Source organism: Syngnathus floridae, chromosome 12, assembly GCF_059516105.1.
Source record: "Syngnathus floridae isolate MCC-2025c chromosome 12, RoL_Sflo_1.0, whole genome shotgun sequence".
In the NCBI taxonomy this organism is placed as follows: Eukaryota; Metazoa; Chordata; class Actinopteri; order Syngnathiformes; family Syngnathidae; genus Syngnathus; species Syngnathus floridae.
The window spans coordinates 1,476,218-1,501,516 of NC_142424.1; the positions used below are offsets into that span (position 1 = coordinate 1,476,218).

The 25,299-nt window shown below is 46.6% G+C and overlaps 2 protein-coding genes and 1 long non-coding RNA gene across 8 annotated transcripts in view; 2 read left to right on the forward strand and 1 right to left on the reverse strand.

The window, feature by feature from the left end:
- Positions 1 to 5,816, forward strand: part of col5a1 (procollagen, type V, alpha 1) — a 38,256-nt gene extending 32,440 nt beyond the window's left edge. For 2 of the 5 annotated variants that reach the window (XM_088391912.1, XM_088391915.1), the window contains 11 exons: positions 57 to 110; positions 191 to 244; positions 423 to 530; positions 644 to 697; positions 775 to 810; positions 889 to 942; positions 1,065 to 1,332; positions 1,450 to 1,562; positions 2,901 to 2,969; positions 3,993 to 4,226; positions 4,303 to 5,816. In XM_088391912.1, the coding sequence (XP_088248038.1) occupies positions 57 to 110; positions 191 to 244; positions 423 to 530; positions 644 to 697; positions 775 to 810; positions 889 to 942; positions 1,065 to 1,332; positions 1,450 to 1,562; positions 2,901 to 2,969; positions 3,993 to 4,226; positions 4,303 to 4,449 (1,191 nt within the window). In that variant the 3' untranslated portion in view covers positions 4,450 to 5,816. Of the gene's footprint in view, positions 1 to 56; positions 111 to 190; positions 245 to 422; positions 531 to 643; positions 698 to 774; positions 811 to 888; positions 943 to 1,064; positions 1,333 to 1,449; positions 1,563 to 2,900; positions 3,096 to 3,992; positions 4,227 to 4,302 lie in introns of those variants that run through there. The other 3 variants (XM_088391913.1, XR_015861683.1, XM_088391914.1) reach the window with 3 other exon arrangements.
- Positions 1 to 25,299, reverse strand: part of LOC148389383 (uncharacterized) — a 67,391-nt gene that overhangs the window by 18,900 nt on the left and 23,192 nt on the right. The window contains exon 6 of the long non-coding RNA XR_015861684.1: positions 20,620 to 20,725. This is a non-coding gene — a long non-coding RNA (uncharacterized LOC148389383). The remainder of the gene's footprint in view (positions 1 to 20,619; positions 20,726 to 25,299) is intronic.
- olfm1b (olfactomedin 1b) lies at positions 11,332 to 24,077 on the forward strand. Of its 2 annotated transcripts, none has more exons than XM_088391919.1 (6): positions 11,332 to 11,799; positions 16,309 to 16,458; positions 16,524 to 16,679; positions 17,733 to 17,952; positions 20,636 to 20,742; positions 22,201 to 24,077. In XM_088391919.1, the coding sequence occupies exons 1-6, from the start codon at positions 11,734 to 11,736 to the stop codon at positions 22,873 to 22,875; spliced, it is 1,374 nt and encodes a 457-aa protein (XP_088248045.1). In that variant the 5' UTR covers positions 11,332 to 11,733; the 3' UTR covers positions 22,876 to 24,077. The 2 variants fall into 2 exon arrangements, with proteins under 2 accessions (XP_088248045.1, XP_088248044.1); XM_088391918.1 differs by lacking the exon at positions 11,332 to 11,799 and adding an exon at positions 14,298 to 15,269.

Below are 25,299 nucleotides of genomic sequence, written 5' to 3' on the forward strand. Positions count from 1 at the left end.
AAAGTAAATTCTGCATTCTCGTGAGCCCAACATCCCTGCTTGTGTTTTATGACCAGGGGGAACAAGGTCTACCCGGTTCTCCTGGTCCAGACGGACCTCCCGGCCCAATGGTGAGTTTAACTTTGACATGTGGGTTGGTGGGTTTGTGAACCGAATATTACTCAGACTGTTCCCTCCTTCACAATCACAGGGTCCTCCCGGTTTACCTGGTTTGAAAGGCGACTCTGGTATTAAAGGAGAAAAGGTGAGGCCACAAAACGTAACAACAAAGACTAATGGACTCATTTCCTATCCAATTGATCAGCTGTGCTGTTTGCCCGTAGCCATCAAACCATTAGAGCACTGGCTGGCAGTTAGATGTATGATGGCGCTAATGTCTGTGCGGGCGTGTTATTGACTAGCTGTGTGCTCTCTCTCCTCAGGGCCACCCAGGTCTCATCGGTCTTATTGGACCTCCTGGCGAGCAGGGAGAAAAGGGCGACAGAGGTCTTCCCGGTCCAGCGGGAACTTCTGGCCCCAAAGGAGACAATGTAAGTGAACAAAAGGTCGTCGTGGAGATGTCATCCCTCCAGTGTGTCCTTGCTCCCCCTAGCTCGTCACTCAAACAACTATAGCAATTATATTGTCGTCTGTCTTTGTTTAGGGTATTGCTGGTCCTTCTGGTCCTCTTGGTCCCCTAGGTCCACCTGGATTACCCGTAAGACTCCGTCGTCCATATGTTACTTTGTCACATTGGATAAAGTTAGGATAACATTATCAACTTTGTGTCATCAGGGTCCTCCCGGTCCCAAAGGTGCTAAAGGGTCATCTGTAAGTTGTCGGACGAATAAGAGCTGACTACTTTCAAATGCGGTATGATTGAGGGTTTCTGTGATTGATCTTTTTTAGGGTCAAACTGGACCAAAGGGAGAAACTGGTTCACCGGGAACTCCAGGCCCTCCGGTAAGGCAAGAATTCTTCACCAGCTAGATGCTAATGATTCTGATGACTGGATAAAAAAAAGTTTTAGCCACAGTTCAAACATTTGAGCACCACTGAACGAATCCTTCCTGTCTTTGTAACAGGGCCCCCCAGGCGATGTCATCCACCCACTGCCCCTCCAGGCCTCCACTAAGGGCCGCTCGCGCAGAAACATCGACGCGAGCCAGATGATGGACGACGAGGCAGCGGACGCTAACTACAAGGACTATGACGACGGCATGGAGGAGATCTTCGGCTCGCTCAACTCCCTCAAGTTGGAGATCGAGCAGATGAAGCACCCGCTGGGCACGCAGGCCAATCCCGCCCGCACCTGCAAAGACTTGCAGCTGTGCCACCCTGACTTCCCTGATGGTTGGTATTTGCTTCTTCGAAACAATCGGCATGTTGCTAACTCGGCACACAAGCTACTCTTGACTCTGCTCGTGCCAATGTAAAAGTAAATCCCATACGCCTTCTGACTCTGCACAGGCGAGTACTGGATCGATCCCAACCAGGGCTGCTCTCGGGACTCCTTCAAGGTTTATTGTAACTTCACAGCCGGTGGCGAGAGCTGCATCTTCCCTGACAAGAAGTCTGAAGGGGTGAGTAGGGCTGTTACTAATTTTAGCCTGGGCTTCAACGGAGCGGGTAACGTGACTCCCGTGCGAGCAACTGTACGACTACATAATCAGAGCAGTGATTTTGACAGTAAATGGTGTTATTTCCGCTCTGGTACCCATGTTACCAGTACAGGGAGCATCTGTGAAGGAGGGGCTGTGGGCGCCTTTACCATTCTAGCAGTCTCCCCTCACTCGTACATTCTCTCGCCTTTCTTCATTTCTCAATAGAACGACATTGAGCCCAAGACAATTTAACTCGTTTTTGCTTCATTACGTAAAGACGAAAGCTGCTGCCTGTCGGGTGGAGGCGCTGCGTGGCGGCCATTTTAATGAGGCCGCTTGCCAAGCACCCCGCTCCCCCAAACACCCACAAGCAATGCCAACCCAGCAGAGGAGCGGCGGCGGTTTGCTTAAGGCGGGAATAATGAAGAGGAAAAGACACCCAGCGCTGTCAAGACTTTGCGTTATTAGTCGAGCACTTTCTGTACAGCTGGGGATTCTGGTATTTGTACGGCGTACAATTCGCATGGGTGACTGCCTGATGCACCTCTTTGTCTTTTCAGTTTTTCCCCATTTGAGCCTTGTCCAACATTCCTTTTAAGGCCGTTCCTTTAATCCACTTCTATCGTTCGGATACGATCTGATACATCCTCGCCATCTGTTTCTTGGTCTTCTTTTCTTCCTCTCACTTCCATTTCTCTTTTGAGATGCAGTCTTAAGTTCTCCTCATTACATGTCCAAACCATCTCTGTCCGGTACTTTCTTTGAAACTTGGGGTACCTTCACCAACATCTCATTTCTTATTCTATCTTTTCTGGTCACTCTTGACATGAATCTCAATCTCTTCATTTCCATAACCTTCTTGGCTGGACATCTTTGCCACTTCTTTACCTTTCAGTCCTACGGGGATCGGTCGATACCTTTCACAAGTTTCCTTCCACGGTGTATAAAATGGTTTGCTTCCCGAAGCATCACTCATTAACGCATTAAGTCTGTGATGCCATTTTTAAGACAGAGCCATAGCTTCATCCATCTGAGGTCTGCTAGTCTTTAAATAGCAACACGGCAAAGCCCCCAGCGGGCCATGCTGTCTTCGTTCATCTCTGTGTATGCTGCAGTTTTTACAGCAGCAATTAGCTGCCAACTGCAGTTTGTTCAGACTAAAACAGCACCGTGCCACTCCGGACCATTCCGGCAGGTGCGGACTCCTCAAACCCCCCCTCCTCAAAGGACAAGCATGAAGGGTGAACTCATCATCTCTCCCTCATGGGCAACACTAACCATTTTTTCCTTCCTGTCGATCCGTGCCCCTTCCCCCAGGCTAGACTCACCTCGTGGTTAAAGGAGAACCCCGGCTCCTGGTTCAGTGAATTCAAACGCGGTAAACTGGTAAGCAGGACTTTCCCGACTCCCTTTCCCTGAATGCCTGTTATATGGTTTTTACAGAGCAAAATGGCAAAATGGCCCAAAGACTCACCAGGCACATGGTATAGTCACTACAAGAGAGGTTCCCTGGTAAGTGGCCCCCCGCCTGCGGCCCAGGCTGGACTTGCGTGGGCCCCCAGGCTATGCATGGTTATGGTACTACTGCACCTCAAGTACAGTACATTACTCAGAAAAGGGCGGGGCTTTGGAGTGAAATTTCAGGATGAACGAGCCACCCTGCTCAATTTCAATACATATTTCAAGGTAATCGTGACTTTTGGCTCAATCCTGAAATTTCACCCGAAAGTCGAACATCGCTGGCTTTTTACGAGTAGTGTATGTACAATAATTGCGGCGCACACGGCTTGACTGTTATGACGGGAATGGTGACGCATGACTCGGCATGAGACGCATGCTCCTTCAGTCCAACAGCAGAACCGGGACAAATGGACGGCTTTGGTTTTTCGGCTGAACAGGTAAACCAAAGTCTCTGTTTGCTAGTTTAATGCTCGCCAAGCTTCATGCGGGTTACAACAAAAAGCTTGAACTAGAGTCGACCACTAAAGTGGTCACCAAGTCAGTGTTGGTGTGGCTACTGTGGCTCAGGAGATGCATGCGAACGAATGAATGAATAAAAGTGCATGGAGAGGACGTGGAGACAAGAGGATGCTTTGCTCCAATGGCTGCCACTCCGCATGCGCCCAGTAAGTGTGCCGGGAAAGACCAAGCCGTAATGTGGACCTTAATGGATTTCTCATGGTTGGTATACAGATCAGAGTCAGGGCTCAAGCTGTCTCTTCATGCTAACGGGAGCTGGCTCATTTCACTGCAAAACCTATGCAAAAGTGTTCAAATCAAAATATAGATATGTATATATACACTTGCTACATTGAGAGACAATTGGCATATTTGTTTTGATGCATTTTAGCAACATTAGCTCCCGTTAATTCTTTCAACAACGACTCGCGCTGTCCCTTTGGGTCGCAGCTCTCCTACGTGGACGCTGAGGGCAACCCAATCGGCGTGGTCCAGATGACCTTCATGCGCCTGCTGAGCGCCGGCGCCCGCCAGAACCTGACGTACAGCTGTCACCAGTCTGTGGCTTGGCACGACCAGGACGGCGACAACTACGACAAGGCCATTCGCTTCCTGGGCTCCAACGACGAGGAGATGTCTTACGACAACAACCCCTACATCCGAGCCGTGGTCGACGGCTGCGCGGTAAGCTGAGGACGGCGCCGTCGATTTTTGGTATGCGTGTACGCGGCTTTAAGTTATTTTTTGGTGTGTCTGTCAGCTGAAAAAGGGCTACGACAGGACGGTACTGGAGATCAACACTCCCAAGGTGGAGCAGGTGCCATTTGTGGACATCATGTTCAACGACTTTGGCGGCTCCACGCAGAAGTTCGGTTTCGAAGTGGGCCCTGTCTGCTTCGTCGGCTAAAGACTGAGCAAAAGATGGAGGCAAATTGAAAGAAAAACAAGCGACACTTATTTTTTGTTTCGAGGACAATTCTATTTGTAAAAATAATTTTTTTTTTGGGTTGGTTTTTTTTTTTTTCTCCATAAAGCAAAATTCTGAAGGATGAGAGGAAATAACCTTGAAACCTCAGTGTGTCTTCTTCTCCACCACATGCAAGTTTTGAAACCGGATGATCGCACGGTCTCCTGCCACGGACTCCATTTTGGCTCCTCCTACTTTCTGTCGCGCTCGTTCTTCGCTTTATTGTTGGGAGCTTTGTTTGTGCATAATTGTCCCTTCCTCTTCATGCCCTATTTTTTTTTTTATAAATATATATAAATATATAAATAATTTTTATGTTTGTAAGTACATTCTGTATATTGATGCTGGTGTTTGTTTTATTGCTCTACTGGCTTCAAATCGTGCATGTGACTCAATTGACTGGGCGGGTACGGCGATGACATCATCATCAACATTGACAAGGGAATTCGACAGATTTAAAAAAAACAACAACAAATGAGGGACAAAAAAAAATTGGGATTCTTGTTTGTATGAATGGAAATAAAAGGAAAGAAGAGCTCAAATGATCTGCAACAAACAAACGAAAAGAAATAAAAATCGGATGACGTCACCCGAAAATCGGAAGAACTTCGGTGCTATTTTTCTCTTCTGTGGTGCTACACTATGTTTTTCCTCGTGGATCTTTTTTGCTGCATTTTTGTACCTTCCTTCATTTTTTTTTTTTCCTCGCAACACGGCCGTCTGCTTGAATTCCGGGACCGAATCAAAGTGACAAAAAATAATCCAAAGAGCATTTTTTTTGTTGTTTGTTGATGTTTGTGACGAAAAAGCATGCCAAAAAAATAAGAGAGCTTTAAAGTCAACATTTGGACTGGGGAAAGGTGCTCTTTTTTCTTCTTCTGAAACAGGTTTTTGCACTCTCTTACGCTTATGACCACTAGTATCTTACCACAGAATGTTCTACAGCCCTCCACACTTTCATAGTTTTTCAAACAAATAAAAATGAATCAACAAATATGTGACTTGAACAATTTCTCCAAATGCTTTGCCATTGTTCTGTTCTCTTTTTACATTTTTTTCTTTTGCTGTTTTTTCAACCTGTATACGGACACAAAAAAATCTATTTGTTTTTTTTCCATTTTTTTTTTTTGGTTTTCGAAATGTCAATAAATCAAAGTTTACTGTGGCCATCCACTCCTTTGTATGTCTTTTGAAGCATTAAAACTCATCTGTATGCATGAAATGGTTAAGTTTGCTCTCTTGTTGTCGTCACCATTATATATTTATTGTATTATTTAATAAAACAAATAAAAAATATACATCACAAATGTAAGTGTAAACGATGCCATTTCAGTATAAAGAGTTGAGATTTTTTGCCTTGTCTTTGTTGAATCAGTCAGTGAATCTGGACGGCAGATATCGGTTGCAATCGCAGTTTTATCGGAATTGTTTTTTTTCCCGAGCCTCCTGACTGACGGCCAAAAGTTTGCAAACAGTGACAACGCCGGAGAAGGAGCTAACGTTGGATGTTGCTAACCTAGCAACGGTTGATCGAAAATGTGGTTTTTCATTTGAAAAGATGCTAACCTAGCGTAACCTGCTGGTACAAAGAGGTATTACATCAGAATTTTTGGTGACATGGTCACGGATGGGGGGGAAAAAAAAGTCACTTGCAGGTATGATGATGAAATTCAGCCATGCCTTAACAAGCCAGGGCCCCACTGGCCTTGGCAAGGCCTGGGCGACGAGAGGTTTATCACGGCGACGCATCGACGCTGTTCAATCTGGAAGCCCCTTGGAGCGGAAAAGCCCGTTATTAAATTCCAGACGACGTGCAACGCTGCCGATTTGGCCGCTTATCTGATTGGCATGCAAGTGGGTCAGCGGCGGCGGGACCAGACTTCTGATAACCGAGTTTCCTCCGGCTCAAAGCAATTACGCTAGGCGCTGGCTCGAGGGGGAACGCGGCCAAGCCCAAATTCCCTCCTCTTGACCTGTCTAAACGGAACCCACGACACTCTTTAAATGAGGCATTCTCATTCGAATTTTGATGATGTCTGGAGATCCAGTCTTGCATATATTACACATGATCATTCAAAAAGGTGGAGATTGTGAAACTATGTTGGTCACAAATACACTTCCTGTCGCATTGTTAGAATCACTGAATCAGGATTGGAAGAGAGCCATAAATAAAAATAAAATATAAGAAATGCAACGCTACCATCTTTCCAGTCTAATTAGACGACGGTCGCCGTCAATCAAGATGTCATAAAGTTAAGAATAAACACACAAAGTGACGTATCGCCAATACGGCCGCTGATTAAACCGTAAATTCTGCGCACGTCTTCAGGTGCGAGCTGACTTTTTTTTTTATTCCCTATTAAATCATTTCCTGAACAAATAAACAGAAAAAGAGAATTCGGTGCGTGTTATTTGCCGATGCAAATGAGAGCAATAAAATATGATGTATGCACACGTTAGCGCCGAGAGAGGTCTACATAGAAGATGGAGATTACATTTTTTTGATGTGATGTATATATCGACATGCAAGTTTACTTAAAAAAAAATCCCAAGATACTGGAATTACTTTGACCCCGACAACAACGCCGGCCCGTTCTTGCTCTCTTTGGGCCGGTCTCCGAGCGAGAGGGCGCTCTCGGCTTCAAACGTGCTCGAGGAGGTGCCGGGGAGGGTTACGGGCTCAGGACCATCTGCTTTCCCTTCTGGCCCACCATCTCATTAAATCAAGGCTACATTCGGCAGCGGCCCTACAAAGCGTCTCCTGTCGAGCGGATCCTCAAAGTGACTTTTGTTAAATATTCCCTTTTTGCCGCTCCAATGCCAAGTCAGCCAAGGATGAGCTGCGGCTGCTCTATTTTAAGTCTGCCTTTTTTTGGTTTTCTTCCCCCTGCTCTCAAGAAGTCTCCGTTGTTTGTACCCCCCGATGACAGCGCAACACAATAGTTCCGATTTTTTTTTCGTGTGCATGTTAATGATCTCTGCTCCGACTTGGTATGCCACGCGTCAAGCCGACGTTGTTACCTGCCTTGCTGCAGGGGAAACACGGTCGCCTCGGGTGGCGTATTTACACATCAAAAATATCTCGTTCGCTTCCCTCGCCGCCCTCGACGCTTTTGGGCGTCTCCGCTTCCGATTTTTACCATTGTTGCTACTTTTACAAACATTTCTTCAAAACAAAAAGTCCTAATCTGGAGGGGGGGGTGCCTCGATAAATTCTGAGCTGTCTTCGACTGTAAAACTTTCGACGCGAAAGTTACTCCTCGTTCGTACCTGCGCAACTGAACCGCCCCAGGTGTTTTTAGTTTCCCATCAACACCCAAGACCAAAGTCTCGTCGTGTGAAAACAACCTGCGAGACATGCTGACACACGGTCACATGGTCAGCTCACACCGCTCAATTAGTCGCCTCCGGTTGTAACTTGTCGCCGCCGACGCTTTCTTCCGGCCTCATCATCCGCCTTGACTCAACGCTCCTGCTTTCCCTCCAGAGCCAATTTACTGCCCCTCGCTCCCCCCCCGGAGGTTGTCCACTTTCCCCTTTTTTGTCAATTTACCGCAGCTGCAGCTTTACGTTGCATCAGTCGCCGGAGAAGAGCGACTGGACGGCTTCGCGCTAAAGCGAAATAGTGACGCAATTGGTGAAGAACAAACATCATATCAAAAAGTTTTGTGGTCGTATATCTGCAAATATAGTTTGCCATCTCTTGGCAATATGCGAGCGGCTAATTTTAGCAAGCGAGTTGTAATTGCGCAATAAATTGTTGACCCTCGGGTTGTTTTGATGAAAGCAAGCCACAAAGTTGTTATTGAGACACCGGGGAACTCTTTCAGACATTTTGTCTCTTTTAAATGAGCACTGGTGGCCATTTTGGTGCAGTGAGGATTTTTTTGTCTTGATTGTTGCTCCTAACTGGCTCACTTGTATGCGGTACTCTTATTCTTTTTCTTTTTCGGATTCACACAAAAAGCCCACAGGTGGTCGGGATAAGGGCCACGCGCGACGGAGTGAGATATCACGTCGGATTTCCAGCTGCGTTTCGTTCTTGGCGACAGCGCACCTGTGCCGTCGTCGCTCTGTTGCACCCGCCGAAAATGTGAAAAAAAAAAAAACGTCGACAGGCTGACAAACGAGCGCAAGTTGGTCGAGTTTGTGGCGAGTATATTCCTCATTAAAGCGAAGCATATGCTGTTTTTTTTTTGGTCATGTCAAGAAAGTGGAACAATGAGATTGCCACGCTTAATTCATCATTTATGGGATAGAATTATCCACCGTGGCTATTTAAGAGGAAAAGGAAATAGCACTTTAAAAAAAAAAAAAAAAAGATCTGTTTAAGGTCAGATGGCTTTCGCAACAATTTTTTCTCACAGGGTTTGTTTGGATCAATTCATTCAAAGAAAAAAAAAAAGGGCTCAAGGGTGCTAAGTGAGAAAGCTAGTTGAAATGCAAGAAGCTCTAAAAGGTGAGAGTCTGTCAGCGCTGGCGTTTGCCGCAGTTATATAAAAGACACGCTGGCACGCAAACAAGTGTTGCGGCCCACGCGCCCTCCCTCCCTCCCTCCCGGGCGCTGCATTATTAATGACGTTGCGCCGTGCTGATGAAGACCATGCAAATGAGCAGCCCGGAACGCAATACACTCGGCAGGCGCGCTGACGCTCGCTCGCAGTCTACCCGGGGTGGCACAACCGCACTGAATAAATATTTTTGCCGAGTAGTAGCAGCTTCCGCAACACACACGGAGCAAAGTTGTAGCATGGATTTGTTTAGGAAGTACAACTGGAGAGGAGCAAAATCACCTGAAAATAATTGTAAAAAATAATAAAATAGATCATAATAATAAAAAATATATATCTATTAAAAAAATAATAATAATAATAGAAATAAAATAACGAAATGGCAGGCTTCTTGGGCATGCCGGTTTAAGATTTTGCAAAAATGACAAATTCCGAAATTACCAAGTGAAACAAACTACGAGGGCTGAATTCCAGGAAGGCGGGATATGTTTTGAGAGGGATCTCACCCCTACCTTGCCTTTTTTGGAAATGGCTTATTTGGCTCAGAATAAGAGGGAGGAGAAGAGAGGGGGTGAATTTGCGGGAAGCCAAACTCGCTAATCATCCTGAATCTCAGCAAGGACAGATGGCGGGATTGCCGAACACGAGAGAGCGGAAGAAAAGGCAGGCCGCTGCTTCTTCCCTCGTGGCTGAGCGAGCAAATGTTTTGCGAGGATTAAAGTTTTGTGACTAAACCCCTGACTTGAGCACCAAGCCTAGGGCTAGATGTGTCACCCGTGTCCCCGACCGCCATCTCAGCTCCAGCGAGCGTCACGTCCAAATGTGTGCGTTGGTATTAACGTCGGTAAAGCGGACAGACGCCATCGTCACCATCTAATCTCTGTGGTATGATCGAAGAGGCTGTAAGCAAACGCGTCGCAAAACAACGGTTAGCGCTCGCTAGCTGTGTTTGTGTAGCGTGAACGTCACTTGCATGTTAACCGGACTGAGCAAATCCGGTGGCGTTTTCTTTGTTGTTTCACCAAGAGCAAATATTTCAAGTCTGTCAGATGACTTCTTTTTGCTCCATGTGTTGTCCTTCCGATAAAGAAACGCTAATAACACCTGCCCAATGTGGCGGGATTTCATCTCACATAGTTGAATGTCTTTAGATTGTGTTTTTTTTTTTTTTTTACATTGCTACTATATGTTTTCATATTGTGCAATATTATAGCGTTATATTTCTTATAAAAAAACAAACAACTTTTTGGGAAGTCAGAACAGATTGCAGGCAATTCCATTCATTTCAATGGGGACAACTGATTTGAGATACAAATGTCAAAACATACTTTTTGCGGTTCAATAAAGGACGGAAGACAATGTCCAATGGCGAATGGCATTTCCGAGTCGGGAACTTTGCAGAGGTGCGCGGCACAATGTGCCTGCTGACATTTGAAAAGGTCGTTTAGAACAAACAAGTCGTCATGTTCGCGGCGGAGGGACGGATGGACGAGGCAATAATGGCCTTCCCGCTCGCCCGCTTTCATATCGCTCATAAATCAGTGGATGGCGCGCCGCCCGTTAACACGGAACTAATCAGGGCCTCGTGGTTCTTCGCTACGACGCCGCGGCACTAAGTGAGCAAGCGGCGGGGAGGGAGGGAGGGAAAAGTGAGGGAGGGGGAAGAAGAGGAGGAGGGTGATGAAAGAGGTTAGTAATGGAAGTACGCCTGAGAGCCGAACAGAAAAATCTGTCAGGGACCTAAATTTAAACCCGCTTCCTCCTTCCTTCTCCCATTTTTGACTCAGCCATCAGGCCGTCTTTCAGTAAAAATGTGCGCCGCTTCATTCTTCCTCCGGCAGTGCTCACAAAAGAAAGGCAGAAAAAGAGGAGCAGCTTACAAGAATCAAGTTATATTTTGGGGAGAAAATGTATTATTGTGAGCTAAAAATTGTAAACACATTTTTTTTTTTTTACAAAAAACTATTTTATTCTTACATTTTGTCTTTTTGTAAACACTATTTTTTTTAAAAAAACAACTTGATTTTCACAGAAGAATACACATTGTCCCCAAAAATATATCTAACGAAAAAGACAACTTTAGCGTGTAAGAATTTTGCCTTGACAGTAAAATATGTATATTACAATATTAGATTTAAAAAAAAAAACATATCTAATATATATTACTATTTTTCTTCTCAGTGCGTAACACTCCATTCTAATTGACCTCTACTGATTTTTGTAGTCATTCATCTCCGCTGCGCGCGTGCCAGTTGGACCACCCCTCCTTCCCTCTCCTCCATCCCTCCCTCCCTCCCTCCCTCCTCCCCTCCTTCCCTCGCTCGCTCCATCGTCAGGCTGCAACTTCCGGCGCCTCGCGCTCGGCCAGTCTCTCCACCGGCACCATCGGCGGCGTGTCAGGGCGGGCTGATGTCAACTTTGTAGCGCCGCCACCTACCGACACCACCCACCGACCCAAATGCTTCTACCCGACGTGTAAAACGATAGCGAGGAGGTGGAGGAAGAGGAGAAGGAGGAGGTGCGGTGGAGCCGAGGCGATGCGTCTGCACACGCACCGTTGCTGAGGGAAGGAAGAAGGGGGCTACCGTAAGCTCACGTTTGGCCATCCAGCTATTAAAAACAACACCGGCAAAAGAAGACGCGGGGGAGAAAAACAACGACAAGGTGAAGGGGGTGGGGGGGACGCCGTCCTCGCACTCGGGAAGGCAAGAGGATGCAGCCCGCCAGCAGGCTCCTCACGCTGGTCCTCCTCGTCGTCATGGGCACGGAACTCACACAAGTAAGCTCCTTTTTGTCCTCTTTTAAAACGCCATTTTGCATCCTGTCATCCGGCCCTTTAATTAGCTCAAGCGAAAGGATCGAAACGTGTTGAATGAAATTGTGCGCGCCGACTCGATAGCGATACTCATCGTTTCGAGGGGGGACAAATCTCATTATTATTGTTTATTGCAATCCAATGAGTGTTCCAGAAAGAACTGTGTCCCCTCCCGGAGGTGTTGTGAGCATGCTCAGTGAGTCCATTAACGTGTAAACACCATCGGTGCACGCTAATAAAAAAAAATGCTGACTTCCTGTGATCTCAAAAGGTAAACACTTCATCAAGGTGGGCGTCGACAAGTCGCGATAGGAGAGCAGTGGTTTTGCCAAGTGATGACATAGTAGCTGGTACTCTTCCAATAATCACTGGGAATCACAAATTCAGTTGCAATACGATTATCAAAGAATAGTTTTGTAGGATTTACATTGCTAGTTTTTCTTTTAACGCACTTTTATAATACAAAGGAAATTTTGTACAAACGGTACCGATGCCTCTCTGTGTTTACAGTCAACAAATCAGTTCTTTAAAATTGTCAAACGTTGCATCTCACAATATCTATATCGGTAATCAAAGATAATGTCCAACTAAGCGGTGCGCCGCCATCTTGCGCTTGACAGTGGAATGAAGTTTTATTTGTGCCATAATTTGGCAATCATTGCTTGTACTCTTTCCATATATCAGCTAATCGCCGTATCCTAAGTTTTGCCAACGATGATCTCACACGATAATGTCACATTCCAAGTTCCTCCTCCGCATTCCGTGTTCCTCCTCGTCGGCAGTCATAACTGCCGAGGTGCCCTTGAGCAAGGCATGGTCGCCGCCAACGCAGCTCAATTGGTGCAGACAGCACTCTTGGCGCCCATCTTGTCACATTCTTTTAATTCTTCAACAGAACCGGAAGCCTTACATTCTTGCAAAGCTAAGCTCCGAACAATACGTTTGTGTTTCTTCCTTTTTAGAGGCGCAACAGTGATGTCGCAATCGTTGCAAGGAAAACATTACAATGGATCAATATATCAAAACAAAGGCCAGATCATCTCCCGCCAAGACAAGCGCCGCAATAAAAGCGTGATAAAAAGAGCGTCGGCGTGGTGATAGCACACTTAAACGCGGCTGCTCAAATGGGAATGGATGATGAAAAAAAAAATCGATATCCTGGAAAATATCAGCTTCATTGTTCAATGGATGCCGTTGTTAATTAGCGATTCTAAATTTGAAAACTTCAGTCCATATGACATCATTAAAACGCGGCTTACCACTAGTTTGGAAAATACGGAGGTACAGTGAAAGCACCCTGACGGATATACGGTAGACATCGTCCATTGATTACCGATCATTTGTATGACACGTACAGTATTTTGCCGAATTTTGCAAACGGCAAAATGTTACAGCAGCCTTCTATCTGCAGAGATGCTGACATGATCGAACAATGGAACAATTTGCAGTGAGGGGCGGATGCCATCAGTCAAATGGAGGGGGGGGAACTTATATTTCACTCATAGTTCAATCAGGTCATTGTTCGGGTCAGGGCTAAATGGAGTGTCAGCTGACTGACGGTAAATCGATAGGAGGCGGCGCTGCCAAGGGAGTGCTGGCCATTAACAATTTAGTTTGGAACCATATGAAAGATTATCTTGTTTACAATTTTTTTTTTAAAAAATGCTAAGTTCTTTAAAAAAACACTAATTGGAGTTCAGTGTCGTGAAAGGTTGACAACCCCAAACTATCATTTTAAAAACGATGTGAATTGAAGCTCGAGGTGTTATGATTTGAGTGGCAGTCAGAGTGGGAGTTGCATTATCGTAGCGCACTTGTGGGCCAGAAGCAAGTGTGTGCGTGTGTCAGTGTCGTCATGGCAACTGCTCCTCACTGTAATGCACCACGGGCGATGATGTTACTTTTTTAAAATCGCGCCTCGTGTCTGAGGAACTTTGAATGCTCATTTGTCAGACTCCGAGCATGAAAAATGGATTTGCTATTTGCGGCGAGGATTTTAATTGCTTGCGCTCACAGCGCCGCAGTAAAGACTACTCTCCGGCCACACGCGGTGGCTGACCTCTGCTGATGCGTCACATCCTAACGCAAAGGTCACACAGGAGGCGAGATGCGTCAATGTGGCTAGAGTACATTTGGGCCAAGTTTTACCTGGAAAATGCATTACGGGCGCCATTATACGGAAACACTGCGGCTATTCCGGGGGTCTCATACATGATGCATCGCTGCCATTTTCAGAGACTTATTTCACATGGCTGAACTTGGATTTAAAAAAGGGCTTGCATATGATCCAGCCCACCAAACATTAGCAGAAATTCTATTCTGCTCTATGACCAGGTAACTGGGAGACACAGGTTAAATGTGTCTTCTGCCATCTAGTGGAAGGGCATGTCATCGTTCTGCCCGTCACTATATGCCAGCGACATATGATTTGTCATAAACGTGCACATGAGACTCTAAATTGTCCATAAGTGTGAATGAGAGTGTGAACAACTGACTGGGAACCAGTCCAGAGTGCACCCCGTCTCTTGTCTACAGTCAACTGGGACAGGCGCCAGTTCCCTTCGGATGGACCTGCAGTCGTTGAATACCCGCAGTACCCCGTTTGGCATCCAGATGGCGCCAGAGCCCAAGGCAATAAAAGCTCAACCTTCATTAGGGCTTGAAAGCATCTCGGCCCCTATTAGAGAACCTCGATGACAAGCTGGGAGTTTATTCAGAGGTGGAGTGGAGGGTGGAGGCAGGGTTGCCACAGCAACCGTGAGCATCCCCTCGTCTGATTAATCCCTCATTGTCATCCCGGGCTCAGGGGGGGTCGAGCCACAACGGGCAGATCAAACTGCAATCGCAGATTTTTCCATGAGCCTGGCTGACATCATTGCGTCTGGAGATGGATGCATAGTAGCCCACCCCTCCTCTCTCCCTCCTCCCTCCCTCTTCACTCTCATCCACTCGGAGCGTGCAGCCTCTTAATGACGGCGGGCGGGAGGCGGGTTGTGGGCGTGAAGCAAATAGTAAAGAGGCGCAATCAGAGAGGGGGACCAGTGGACGGGAGAAAGCCGAGCCGCATACAGGTTCCTGCGCCTGTCCTTTCCCGCTGGACCAAGTTACGTCGGAAGAAGAGAATGTGCAAGAAACGAGGAACCGAGCCGGAGACCCGGTGTGAAGCGGCGAGTCAAACCGGGTTACGCGACCCTCGTCCGAAACAAATCTTCCCCGGAGTGGTTAGGATGAAGACGGCGTGAGTGGAGGCGCACTTTCGGCAGGGCGGTGGGTGGGGGAAGAAGATGTCGGTGCCCCTGCTCAAGATCGGCGTGGTGCTGAGCACCATGGCCATGATCACCAACTGGATGTCGCAGACGCTGCCCTCGCTGGTGGGGCTCAACACCACCAAGTTGACGGCGGCGCAGGGCGGCTACCCGGACCGGAGCACCGGAGTAAGTGTGCCACTATTTATTTTGTCCTTTGACCACCGACAAAAATCTCTTCATTTGACTTGAGATTCCAAAAGCGGGAGTTTAAACCCATCAAATATCTGAAGACCGCATTTCTAGTGTTCGCTTTACTCACGCCGAGCAACTCTCACCGATCTGTCTCATCTGCATCTTCCGTCCGCTGAAGAGCATGTGGTAAAACGCGAGGGTTACATATAAGGCAAGAGATCCTGTCCCAGGTTTAGCACCCCGAAGCATCTCTCCCCAGAGCGATTCGTCTACAAAGTGACGAGGGTATGACGCACGGGGGTTTAAGCCCATCAGATACGTAAAGAGCCGGTCAGACCCAATGGGGTGTTTGAAAACCTAAGGATCGAACCATCTTCATGTCCAGTTAGTCTCTTCTACCAACTGACAAGACAATTCAGGGGTAAAACCAATTAAATATCAGTCAAAGCTCAAGGCGGTCAACGGTCCTGATCATAGGCACCGTGCTTGTCCGTCTGGGCAGATAGTCTTTGATTTATCCAGGATAAAAAGGATGGCGCGATCGGTTTCAAGTTTGGTCCACTGCTTGATTTGATAAAAACGCCCAAAGCAGGTGTTGGGTTTCTTCCAGAGGAGATCTTCTTTGTCAGGAGTGCAGCAGAGCGGCAGCAGCCTTTTTCCAATTTGTTCGCAGCTTCCTCCCACTGATGGAATCAGTGGGTGCACGCGGGATTTGCGGGGTGATTAATGTTTTTTCCACTTGCTCGGTTCAGTCGGCCGTCAGAAAATTCTCTCCAGCGAATGAATGATTCCAGTCCACTCTGAAACAATTGATTTGGTTTGCCGGATCCGCCAAGATTCGGGACCGTGGCCTTCTTCTTTTTGCTCCCGTCGGTCTTGCAACTTGGGGTGCACGATTCTGTGATACGCTGACATCTGCCTCAATTCTCATGAATCTCCATGGAACGTTTCCAATTTGGAGTCTTTCCAAAACTGCCCACCACTTCGGCATCTTTCTTTCGGCATCGCAACTCAACCACCGTCTGCCTTTCAGGTGCTGCCGGCAAACCCGGAGGAGTCGTGGCAGGTTTACAGTTCGGGCCAGGACGGCGATGGTAGGTGTGTCTGCACCGTGGTGGCGCCCCAACAGTCCATGTGCTCCAGGGACGCTCGCACTAAACAACTGAGGCAGCTACTGGAGAAGGTAGTCCCATTCTTAAGATGGCTTCAAAAACAAAAGGAAAACATTTCACACCATTTTGCACCCAGGTCCAGAACATGACCCAGTCCATCCAGGTTCTGGACCAAAGAACCCAGAGGGAGCTCTTATACGTGGAGAAGATGGAGGTGCAGCTCCGCGGCCTACAGACCAAGTTCAGGCAGGTGGAGGAGAACCACATGCAGAACATCGCCAAGCAATACAAGGTGAGAGAAATTCCACAACATCACGGCCATCACGCCAATCCCACATTTCAAAAGTTTGGGGTCACTCGGACAATTTGACGTTCTCCGTGTCCCACCTGCATGTTTCACGTCATAACCACGACCCATCGAGTGCATGGCGTTGGCGTTTTTTTTCCTGTTCAAAATGAAATCTTTGCGCGTTTTGTTTGTTGTTGTGTCTGCTAGCGAGGTTAGCAAGCCACTACCAACAGCCTGTCGTTTTCTTGCTTGCAGGGCTAACTTTAAGACATGACATAAAGAGAAAGAGAGAAACAGAAAGAGCCACAGGGAAGAAGAGGCAGGTCAAAATCCAGATTTTTTCTCCCCTTCCCCATTAACCCAAGTGAGAGCGTTTTTGGGGGCAGTTCAATTAGCAGCGATTACAAAGGCAGTGAAGCCCCGCCCCCCACACCACTGATCTCTTCCTGCATGTAACTTATTGCTGTTTTTTTCCCCTCCCTCTCTACTTTGATTCCCAAATGTAATTGATAAAACTTCTCTCATTGTTGTTATTTCATTCTACTTGCTTTGGAGCTTTTTGTCTACGCATATTTGGTTACTCGACAAATCTACACAAATTAATTTAAAAAAAAAAACATTGACGTAAAATTCCAGTTGTGTGTGACATGTTAAAGAAAAAAGAAAAAAAAAAAGAAAAGCATGTAATCCTTACTACAATGTTGCATTTTAAAAAGACTATGACCAATAAAGAGCTTTCCCAATTGTTGCTGGTGTACCGAGGGCTTGCTTTTTGTATTCTATTTTTGTTTGTTTGAAGCGGCTGGTCACCGCCGGGACGGAGCCTCGACAGCAAAAAAAAAAATGTGCGGGTTTGTGCACACACACACACACTTCCACGTACACTCAAATGCACAATCACCACACACAAGGGGTCTTGGTGGTAGGTTAGCGTTAGCGTAGCCAGGAAAAGACAGTTTTTTTTCTTTTTTTTTCTTTCGCGGACGCTTGGGTGGGTGACGGGCTTGGTTTTGCGACGCGCCTGACACTCAACCGAGCTTATTCTAATCCTTTCAGGCCATAAAGGCGAAAATGGAGGAGCTTAGGCCGTTGATACCGGTGTTGGTGGAGTACAAGGCCGATGCCAAATTGGTATTGCAGTTTAAGGAGGAGGTCCAGAATCTGACGTCAGTGCTAAGCGGGCTGCAGGAGGAGATGGGGGCCTATGACTACGAGGATCTCCACAGCCGAGTGTCAAATCTCGAGGAGAGGCTGCGAGCGTGCATGCAAAAATTGGGTAGGCCGCAGACGCAGACACGTGCACGCACACACCTGCAAGCACCATACCGACACGCCGAAAAGATACTCAGGCACATTCACATCATGTAAAAATCACACTCCAGGCTACATTTCAAGATTTTTTTTAGGAGTAGAGCTGCAACTCACGATTATTTCAGTCATCGATTAATCTGTCGCTTATTTTTCAATTAATTAAATTCAAAATCATTTTACAATTTTTATCTGTTTAATCAAACACAGGACATTATTTCAAAGTCAATGCAGAAATTGCACAAATAAAGTGATTCTTTTCTGGTTTGGCCCTAACATGTTAGAAAATGAGCAAAAACCTTCATGATTGTTTTTCAAGGTAAAAGCAGATGTTGGCAAATATCCCGTTTCGATTCAAGAGTGAAGACAGAGCGTTTGCCGACACATCGCGTCATCTTTCGTGACGTCATTTCTCTCGAACGGTTTTGCACTATGATCATAATTTAATGGCTAAAGCACAAAGGATGCTATTTCAAGTGGACCGTACCATTTGGCTGTTTTGCTTTTCCGGCTCAACGACTGAGGAAATCATCTGAGAAAAAACACGAAGGCGTCGCGGCGATGATCAATGTCTCGCCGACTCGCCAAGTTCCTTTTGCTTTCCAGTCCGTGGCCAATGGCTTCACACTTCTGTCGCGAGTCTCGGCGCTAATGGATGCACACCCACACTCGATTGAATAAGACGGCAGCAACGCGGACACGCTGCAAATCGCGGGTAGATTGTGTCCCTGTATTTTGATGATTATATTCTACATTTTTGATCTCCGCCGCACGGTCTGAGCCCATTTCGACAAGGAGCTAACGACCCCGCTTAACGTGCGTCACGTTAGCCGTGTTTGCAACTTGCGATTTGCTTGAAAGTTGAAGGTCAAGCCTTGAGACTGGCGCGACTTGTTGCCTGCCACCTCTGGGCCGGAGCCAGCCCAGTGGATGCTTGCAGCGCAGTTTCTGCACGAGCGCAAGACAAGAGGAGATAAAAGACGAGGTCACCCAGCCAGGGACGGCAGAATCCAGGCCCGCCGGCACTTTCATGTTAGCACAAAAGGCGTAGCGGTGCCCCCTGTTGCTGGGATTTCGCTCATGAAGGTCAATAAGCTGCATGAGCGTCAGCAGAACAGAAATGGGAGGAAGGGAAGAAAGGGGGGACTGCAAAGGGGCGGGGGGTTCCAATTCAAGTTCAAGCCGCAGTGAAGGGGACAATCTTTAAATGTGCTTCAAATATCGGACAAAAGGGTGATTTCATTTGTGAAGGAGTTCAGTCCCAAGAGAAGAACTTATGGCGAGTCATCAAATGTTATCGCGATGCCCCACCCACCCAGCTACTCATGACATATGTAAAGCTGGCTTGAGGGCTTTAAAAAAGAACGATTTCCGACATTTCCTCAGCGACTGCAACAAAGGAAAAGTAGATTCCGTCCTTCAAGCTTTGCTGTGTACTGAAAGAGCCCTGCGGCGCAGGCGAGGCGGGCAGGAAATAAGGGGCGGGGCGCAATGAACATCGATCAAGCGGACGCGCCAGCTCGCCGGGCGATAATCAAATCGATAAATCACCCGCCGTCACGTCCCGACGGTACGAGCGCTTGAGGGTAAAGCTCAATGTTGACAAATGAGGCGGGAAGTTCATACCGGTGCACCAAACACCTGCGAGATGGGACCGACTTACAGATTGACTATTAATAATGTTTATTCAATGAGGCCACCAAAATGGACTACTTCGGATCAACCTAGCAATGTTTTTTTCACTGCGTTGCCGCCACTTCCCGTCTGCTTTGACCTCCGTACATTCAGGCCAGCAGTGGGGGATTAGACCATCTAGACTTTAAAATAAATATTTGCGCAAATGGAGGATTTGCTTCGCATGCAGAGTAGGAAAGCAGAAGCCGAATTATTTTAAGATGGAGGCAGGATTGGAGCACATATATGAATGATTAAATAGAGCATAGATTGTAATCCTTCTGAGGATTACCGACGAGAATCATTGCCAATACTACGTATGATAACAGTAGTGCATTACCTTTGAAATGAATCCATTTTCAATTCATGCTAATTGTTTTGACAAGGAAACTCAAAAACAGACATTAAACATTTTGGAGCTGAAGATGCCAGAAGAAAATATTTGGAACACTTCACAGGAGGAGATTTTTTTAGGAGGCTTAAAAGGAGTTTAGAGCTAATTTGTGCAGAAGGGGCTCACGGCAAGCCGAAAGAGGCCATCGTGACTTGCTCTTTAAACGAACCTCGCCCAATGGCTCATTAGGAACTACCTCATTCAAAGCGCCTAATTGACATTTGCTTGAGTGAAACGGCGTCCGAAGGAACGGACGCTTAACAGCAAGCGTTTTATACCCTGCCGCTAATCCGTTCTCGGCCATCGTCGCGAGGAACTTCAATCATCGCCAATTAAAACCGTAGCGGGTAAAGAAAAGTACACGCGGCAGCTCTTGGCGTGTGAGCGGAATAACAACAATTATCTATTGACCATTACAAAGACGGAGGGGAGAGGCCAGATGGACGCCGCTTCCCTCATCCTTCAGGCAAACTCATTTGGATGTCAAGCAAATGAAATCGGGGCCTAATGAATTGGACGTTTAAGACAAAGCGGCCCCCGAATGGCTTCTGGCTCCCGTTTTCTTACCTCTTGTCCTCTGCAGCGTGCGGCAAACTGACGGGCATCAGCGACCCCATCACCATCAAGACGTCCGGGTCCAGGTTCGGCTCCTGGATGACGGATCCCCTGGCGCCTGAAGGAGACACACGGGTATGAGAAAACTGAAGTGGTCTTGATGAACTTATGTCACGTTTAACATCTACCGTTGTTGGCCTCGGTTGTTTTACGAGCGAATCGTTTGATTTAATGACTTTGGTTGGAATGGGGCCCAAAACTACCCAGATGATGCTACGCTGTTAAAAACACCACAACAAGAAAAAAAGAAAAGAAAAGAATAATGTGACGGCAGTCCCATTTTCGCTCTGCGATGAGAAAACGCAAAAGATAAATCTTTGCGCGTTTAACCAGACAGCAGCCGAGCGGACGAGCAAAGGTGACGAGCGGGAAGTAAACACGTTTTATTGGCGGCGCTTTATTGGGCCTCGCAATCAGCGACCCAACTTTCAATGTCACGTCGGGAGGATGAAGCGCATCCGCCGCCATGTAAATGGCTTCCTGGAGGCTGCTTCAACTTGCAAATTGCTGACCTGAGGTTATATTTAGCACACCACCAAGGCTACCTGGAAAACGAATACATAATAAGCAGAAAGATCTCAGCACATTTGATCTGATGTACTATTTATGCGCACTCTATTCTGGATTGTTTGATGTTGGCAGAGATCTCGAACAAACCGGTAGTAGTAATTAATAACCAGCTGTGTAAAATGATCCAGAATTATTTTCCTGATCACCGCAATGCATTTCTGTTACGGACTGGTGATTTTTCTCTTAGCGGGTCGGAATGATGTAGGGTGGAGCGACTTGGTGAAAAGCCGCCGCTGCCAACCGCAAAAACTGTCGACATCGATCCGTCTCCTTAAATTAGCGCTGACGAGCGAGCACGCCGCCAAAATCCGGCGGCGGTGCCGAGGAAAAGGTCAGCGTTGTGACTGCAGATAACGCAGTTTGGAAGGTGAAATCATTTGGAGGTTGCGCAATCTATGATTTGGCCAGTAACCATCAATCAGCCGCTCGCTTCGGCCAGACCCCATTTTGGTGTTCAATAAATGGATATTGGGAAGCGTGACAGGAGGAATGTCAATTCTCTGCTGGTGGTTAAAGCTGTTAGCCTCCTGCAGTCCCAGTTAGGGAAAGACTTTTTCATGCAATTGCCTTTAACAACAATCGTAACAATCTACCAATTAAGTCAGCGGTGCGCTTTGTTTTGGTTCAATTAGCCAGACTAGAATTTGCAGTCTGAGGGGGTGAACGATTCTCCGACAGTCTCCTTACAAGTCTCCACATTAAAAGTCTCAAGTACCTCAAGGTCACGACGATTCTTGTCTCGCACCACAAGGCAAAATTAAAAAAAGTATATATCAAGCACACTACAACTTATAACTTGAAAAACATTGGGACGCTTGTAAATCAAGATACCACTTGAGATAGCTAGCTAGCTAGATACTTTATGATTAAAAAAAAATATCTTTATGGCCATTTTATATCCGCAAGCTCAGATTGAAGATCTAGCTGTGAATCCCTCATGACCTTAATTCCCGTAATTCTCAGGTCTGGTACATGGACGGTTACCACAACAACCGCTTTGTGCGCGAGTACAAGTCCCTGCAGGACTTCATGACAACAGACAACTTCACCTCGCACCGACTTCCTCACCCGTGGTCCGGAACGGGCCAGGTGGTCTACAACGGCTCCATCTACTTCAACAAGTTCCAGAGCCACGTCATCATCAAGTTTGACTTCCGCACGTCGGCCATCAGCAAGTCCCGGCAACTGGACTACGCCGGCTTCAACAACGCCTACCACTACGCCTGGGGCGGCCACTCCGACATCGACCTGATGGTGGACGAGGGCGGACTGTGGGCCGTCTACGCCACCAACCAGAACGCCGGCAACATCGTTATCAGCAAGCTGAACCCCAACACGCTGCAGATCGTCAAGAGCTGGACCACCAACCACCCCAAGCGGAGCGCCGGCGAGTCCTTCATGATCTGCGGCACGCTCTACGTCACCAACGGCTACTCGGGAGGCACCAAGGTCTACTACGCCTTCTCCACCAACTCCTCCACGTACGAGTACATGGACATCGCCTTCCAGAACAAGTACTCGCACATCTCCATGCTGGATTACAACCCGCGGGACCGCGCCCTCTACGCTTGGAACAACGGCCACCAGGTGCTTTACAACGTCACGCTGTTCCACGTCATCCGCTCGGAGGAACTGTAGTCGCGCTACGACGGCGAGATTAGATCTGCGAAAGACTGAATGTACACGTAGAGACTTTGAGGAGCGAGGGGGAAAAAAAAATATATCAAAATATCAGATCATTAGATTTAACAAAAACAATATGGAGAATTTTGTATGTTTAAAAAAAAAAAAGATTGTACTATGACTATCCTAGTTAGGCAATAGTTGACGTAATTTTCTAGTTGCCATCCTTTGGAATGAAATACTTTGATTGTTTACTGCATAGAGAATGATTGTAAAAGTAGACTCCATCTATATCGATCTATATATGTACTCTATATCAGATTTAAAATAATACAAGAGACAGATGCCAAAAAAAACAACCCATGCCTTTTTTATGTCATTGACTCGCATTCATTCCAATGGCTGATTATTCTGCAGTCCTGAAACGACGACTATACTTGCTAAGCCCAAAAAAAAAATATACAAATAAATCAAAGCAAATAAAATAAATAATATAACTAAATCAACGCAAACAGTTGGGTTTGCAATGGACAGACTCCTCCAAGGACTCGACAGTACATCGTGTGGTATCGTTTTCATCGAGTATCGTAGCAAATAAAGTCCGCCGAGGACAGCAACAATAATGACCGAAGGCCCCGACTGTTGCTGGGCTCTCTCGCCGAAGCTCATTTAACTCGTGTCGGTGACTATTTGTGCAAAAAAAAAAAACGCTTTCTTTGCATGAGTGTTTTCTACTGCTACTGAATGTCTTTTGCCCTAGCTATAAAACTAAAAAAATAAAAAACTAACACGGGGGGGGTCGCTTGGGGAATTTTGATATCTTTAGCTGCTTCTTTGTAATTATTTATAGCTTTGTTTGATTTTTCACTTCTGTTCTCGTCTTTGTACCACCGTAACCGTCGGCGCCATAGCTTCCCTTTTATTTCCGAATGCATGGAAAGAATCAAAAGAAGGTAAAAAAAAAAAAAAAAAAAGGAAACATGACTGAATGTATCTAAGGTTGTCATCCAGAATTCAGCTCATGCACTCGTGGTTAAAATTTCTTTCTTTACGTTGAGTGTCACGTGGCCGCTTGTGAAGGACCGTATTGTTTTCAATGTAATCTCCCTGGACAAAAAAAAACAAAAAAACGGCATTTCTTTTTCAGCTGTACTGGATGTATTGTATCTGAGATGAGATAGAAAATGATTTGTGTCAATAAAAAAGGAACTACAGTGTTTAGATTGTCATGTTAAAGAAAAAAAAAGAGCTTGGTTAGAGCTTTGCGGACCATATTTGCTCAAAGCCTCCGTTTACCTTTGATGTACCAACGGGATTGATTGTGAGCGCTCATGGAATAAGCCCCTCCCCCATTTCCTGCCATCAACCCCCCCTTCTGTGTCAACTTTGATGTCCTTTTTGTTGGCGCGCCTCCATTTTGCTGGAATTCACTGGCTCGCCCCCACCTCCACCGTCTTTGCCGTCCAACCTTCAGCCTGTCAATCTCTTGCCCCATTCTCTGCTAAACGACCCTGTGCCCCCCCCGCCTTCAACGCCTTTTCGTCCTGTGATGTTTCAATCGATGAATAAATGATTGCTTCTATTTTCTCCGGGAGTGCTCGGCCAACACAAGCCGCTTTGCTCCTGCCGAACGCGCTAGGGATGATAACGTGGGGGGGGGGTGGGTTGTCAGCAGGCCGATCTGCCGACGCACACGACTGAATGAGCTGTCACTCATCAGCTGACTCCATTTGCATTTCATTTTTTCCTTTTCAGCTGTGATTGGCGCCTCAGGCCCGTTTCCTCTACCTGATAGTTGCATTTCATTTCATCACGTCGTTGCGCCGACTTGACAGGCACAAACACGGCTTCTGTGGGGCTAATTAGCGGTTGCGCTCCTGCAATGGCGGCTAAAATAACAGCAAAAAGCTTTGACCTTGCTCGGGCCCGACAAAAAGGAGCTCGATTTCCCCAAGGACGAAAGCACTTATCAGTAATAGAAAGCCACAGAGCCAATAACAGGCTTGCTCAGATGTCGCGTAGCGCTACAAAATGGACGCCCACGTGTCACTGTGTACATTTCCGCAGACATTGGGGGGCACCTCTAAAACTAACTTGTTTTGGAAATTGCGCGACGGGTCCTTCGATTCAATTTTGGATTCCAAACCACCGTGGGAAATTATCCAAAGTCATTCATTTAAATAACTATGCAGTTATGGGTTTTGTTTTTTTGCATTTCTTTCGCTAACAACCGGCCAACCTCGAAGACGTCGCACAAAAAAGCCACTAAACTTCCCAGCGATTTTCAAGGAACTGATTGAATTTAACAATTTGAATTTGAATTGAATTAATAAAATGCATTTAATTGATTTTATTTTGTTTATGTTAGACTGCAAAGCTCCCCGGTGACCTCATTCCGACCTCGCCGGCAGCCTTGAAATGCGGCAAGGCTAGCGATGA

What these genes read in the sequence shown, in the direction of transcription:
- olfm1b (XM_088391918.1), top strand. Translation starts at nt 15,120, where the DNA reads ATGTCGGTGCCCCTGCTCAAGATCGGCGTGGTGCTGAGCACCATGGCC. An exon ending in ACCCGGACCGGAGCACCGGA is followed by an intron (nt 15,270 to 16,308) that starts GTAAGTGTGCCA and finishes TCTGCCTTTCAG; the next exon opens with GTGCTGCCGGCAAACCCGGA. An exon ending in TGAGGCAGCTACTGGAGAAG is followed by an intron (nt 16,459 to 16,523) that starts GTAGTCCCATTC and finishes TTTTGCACCCAG; the next exon opens with GTCCAGAACATGACCCAGTC.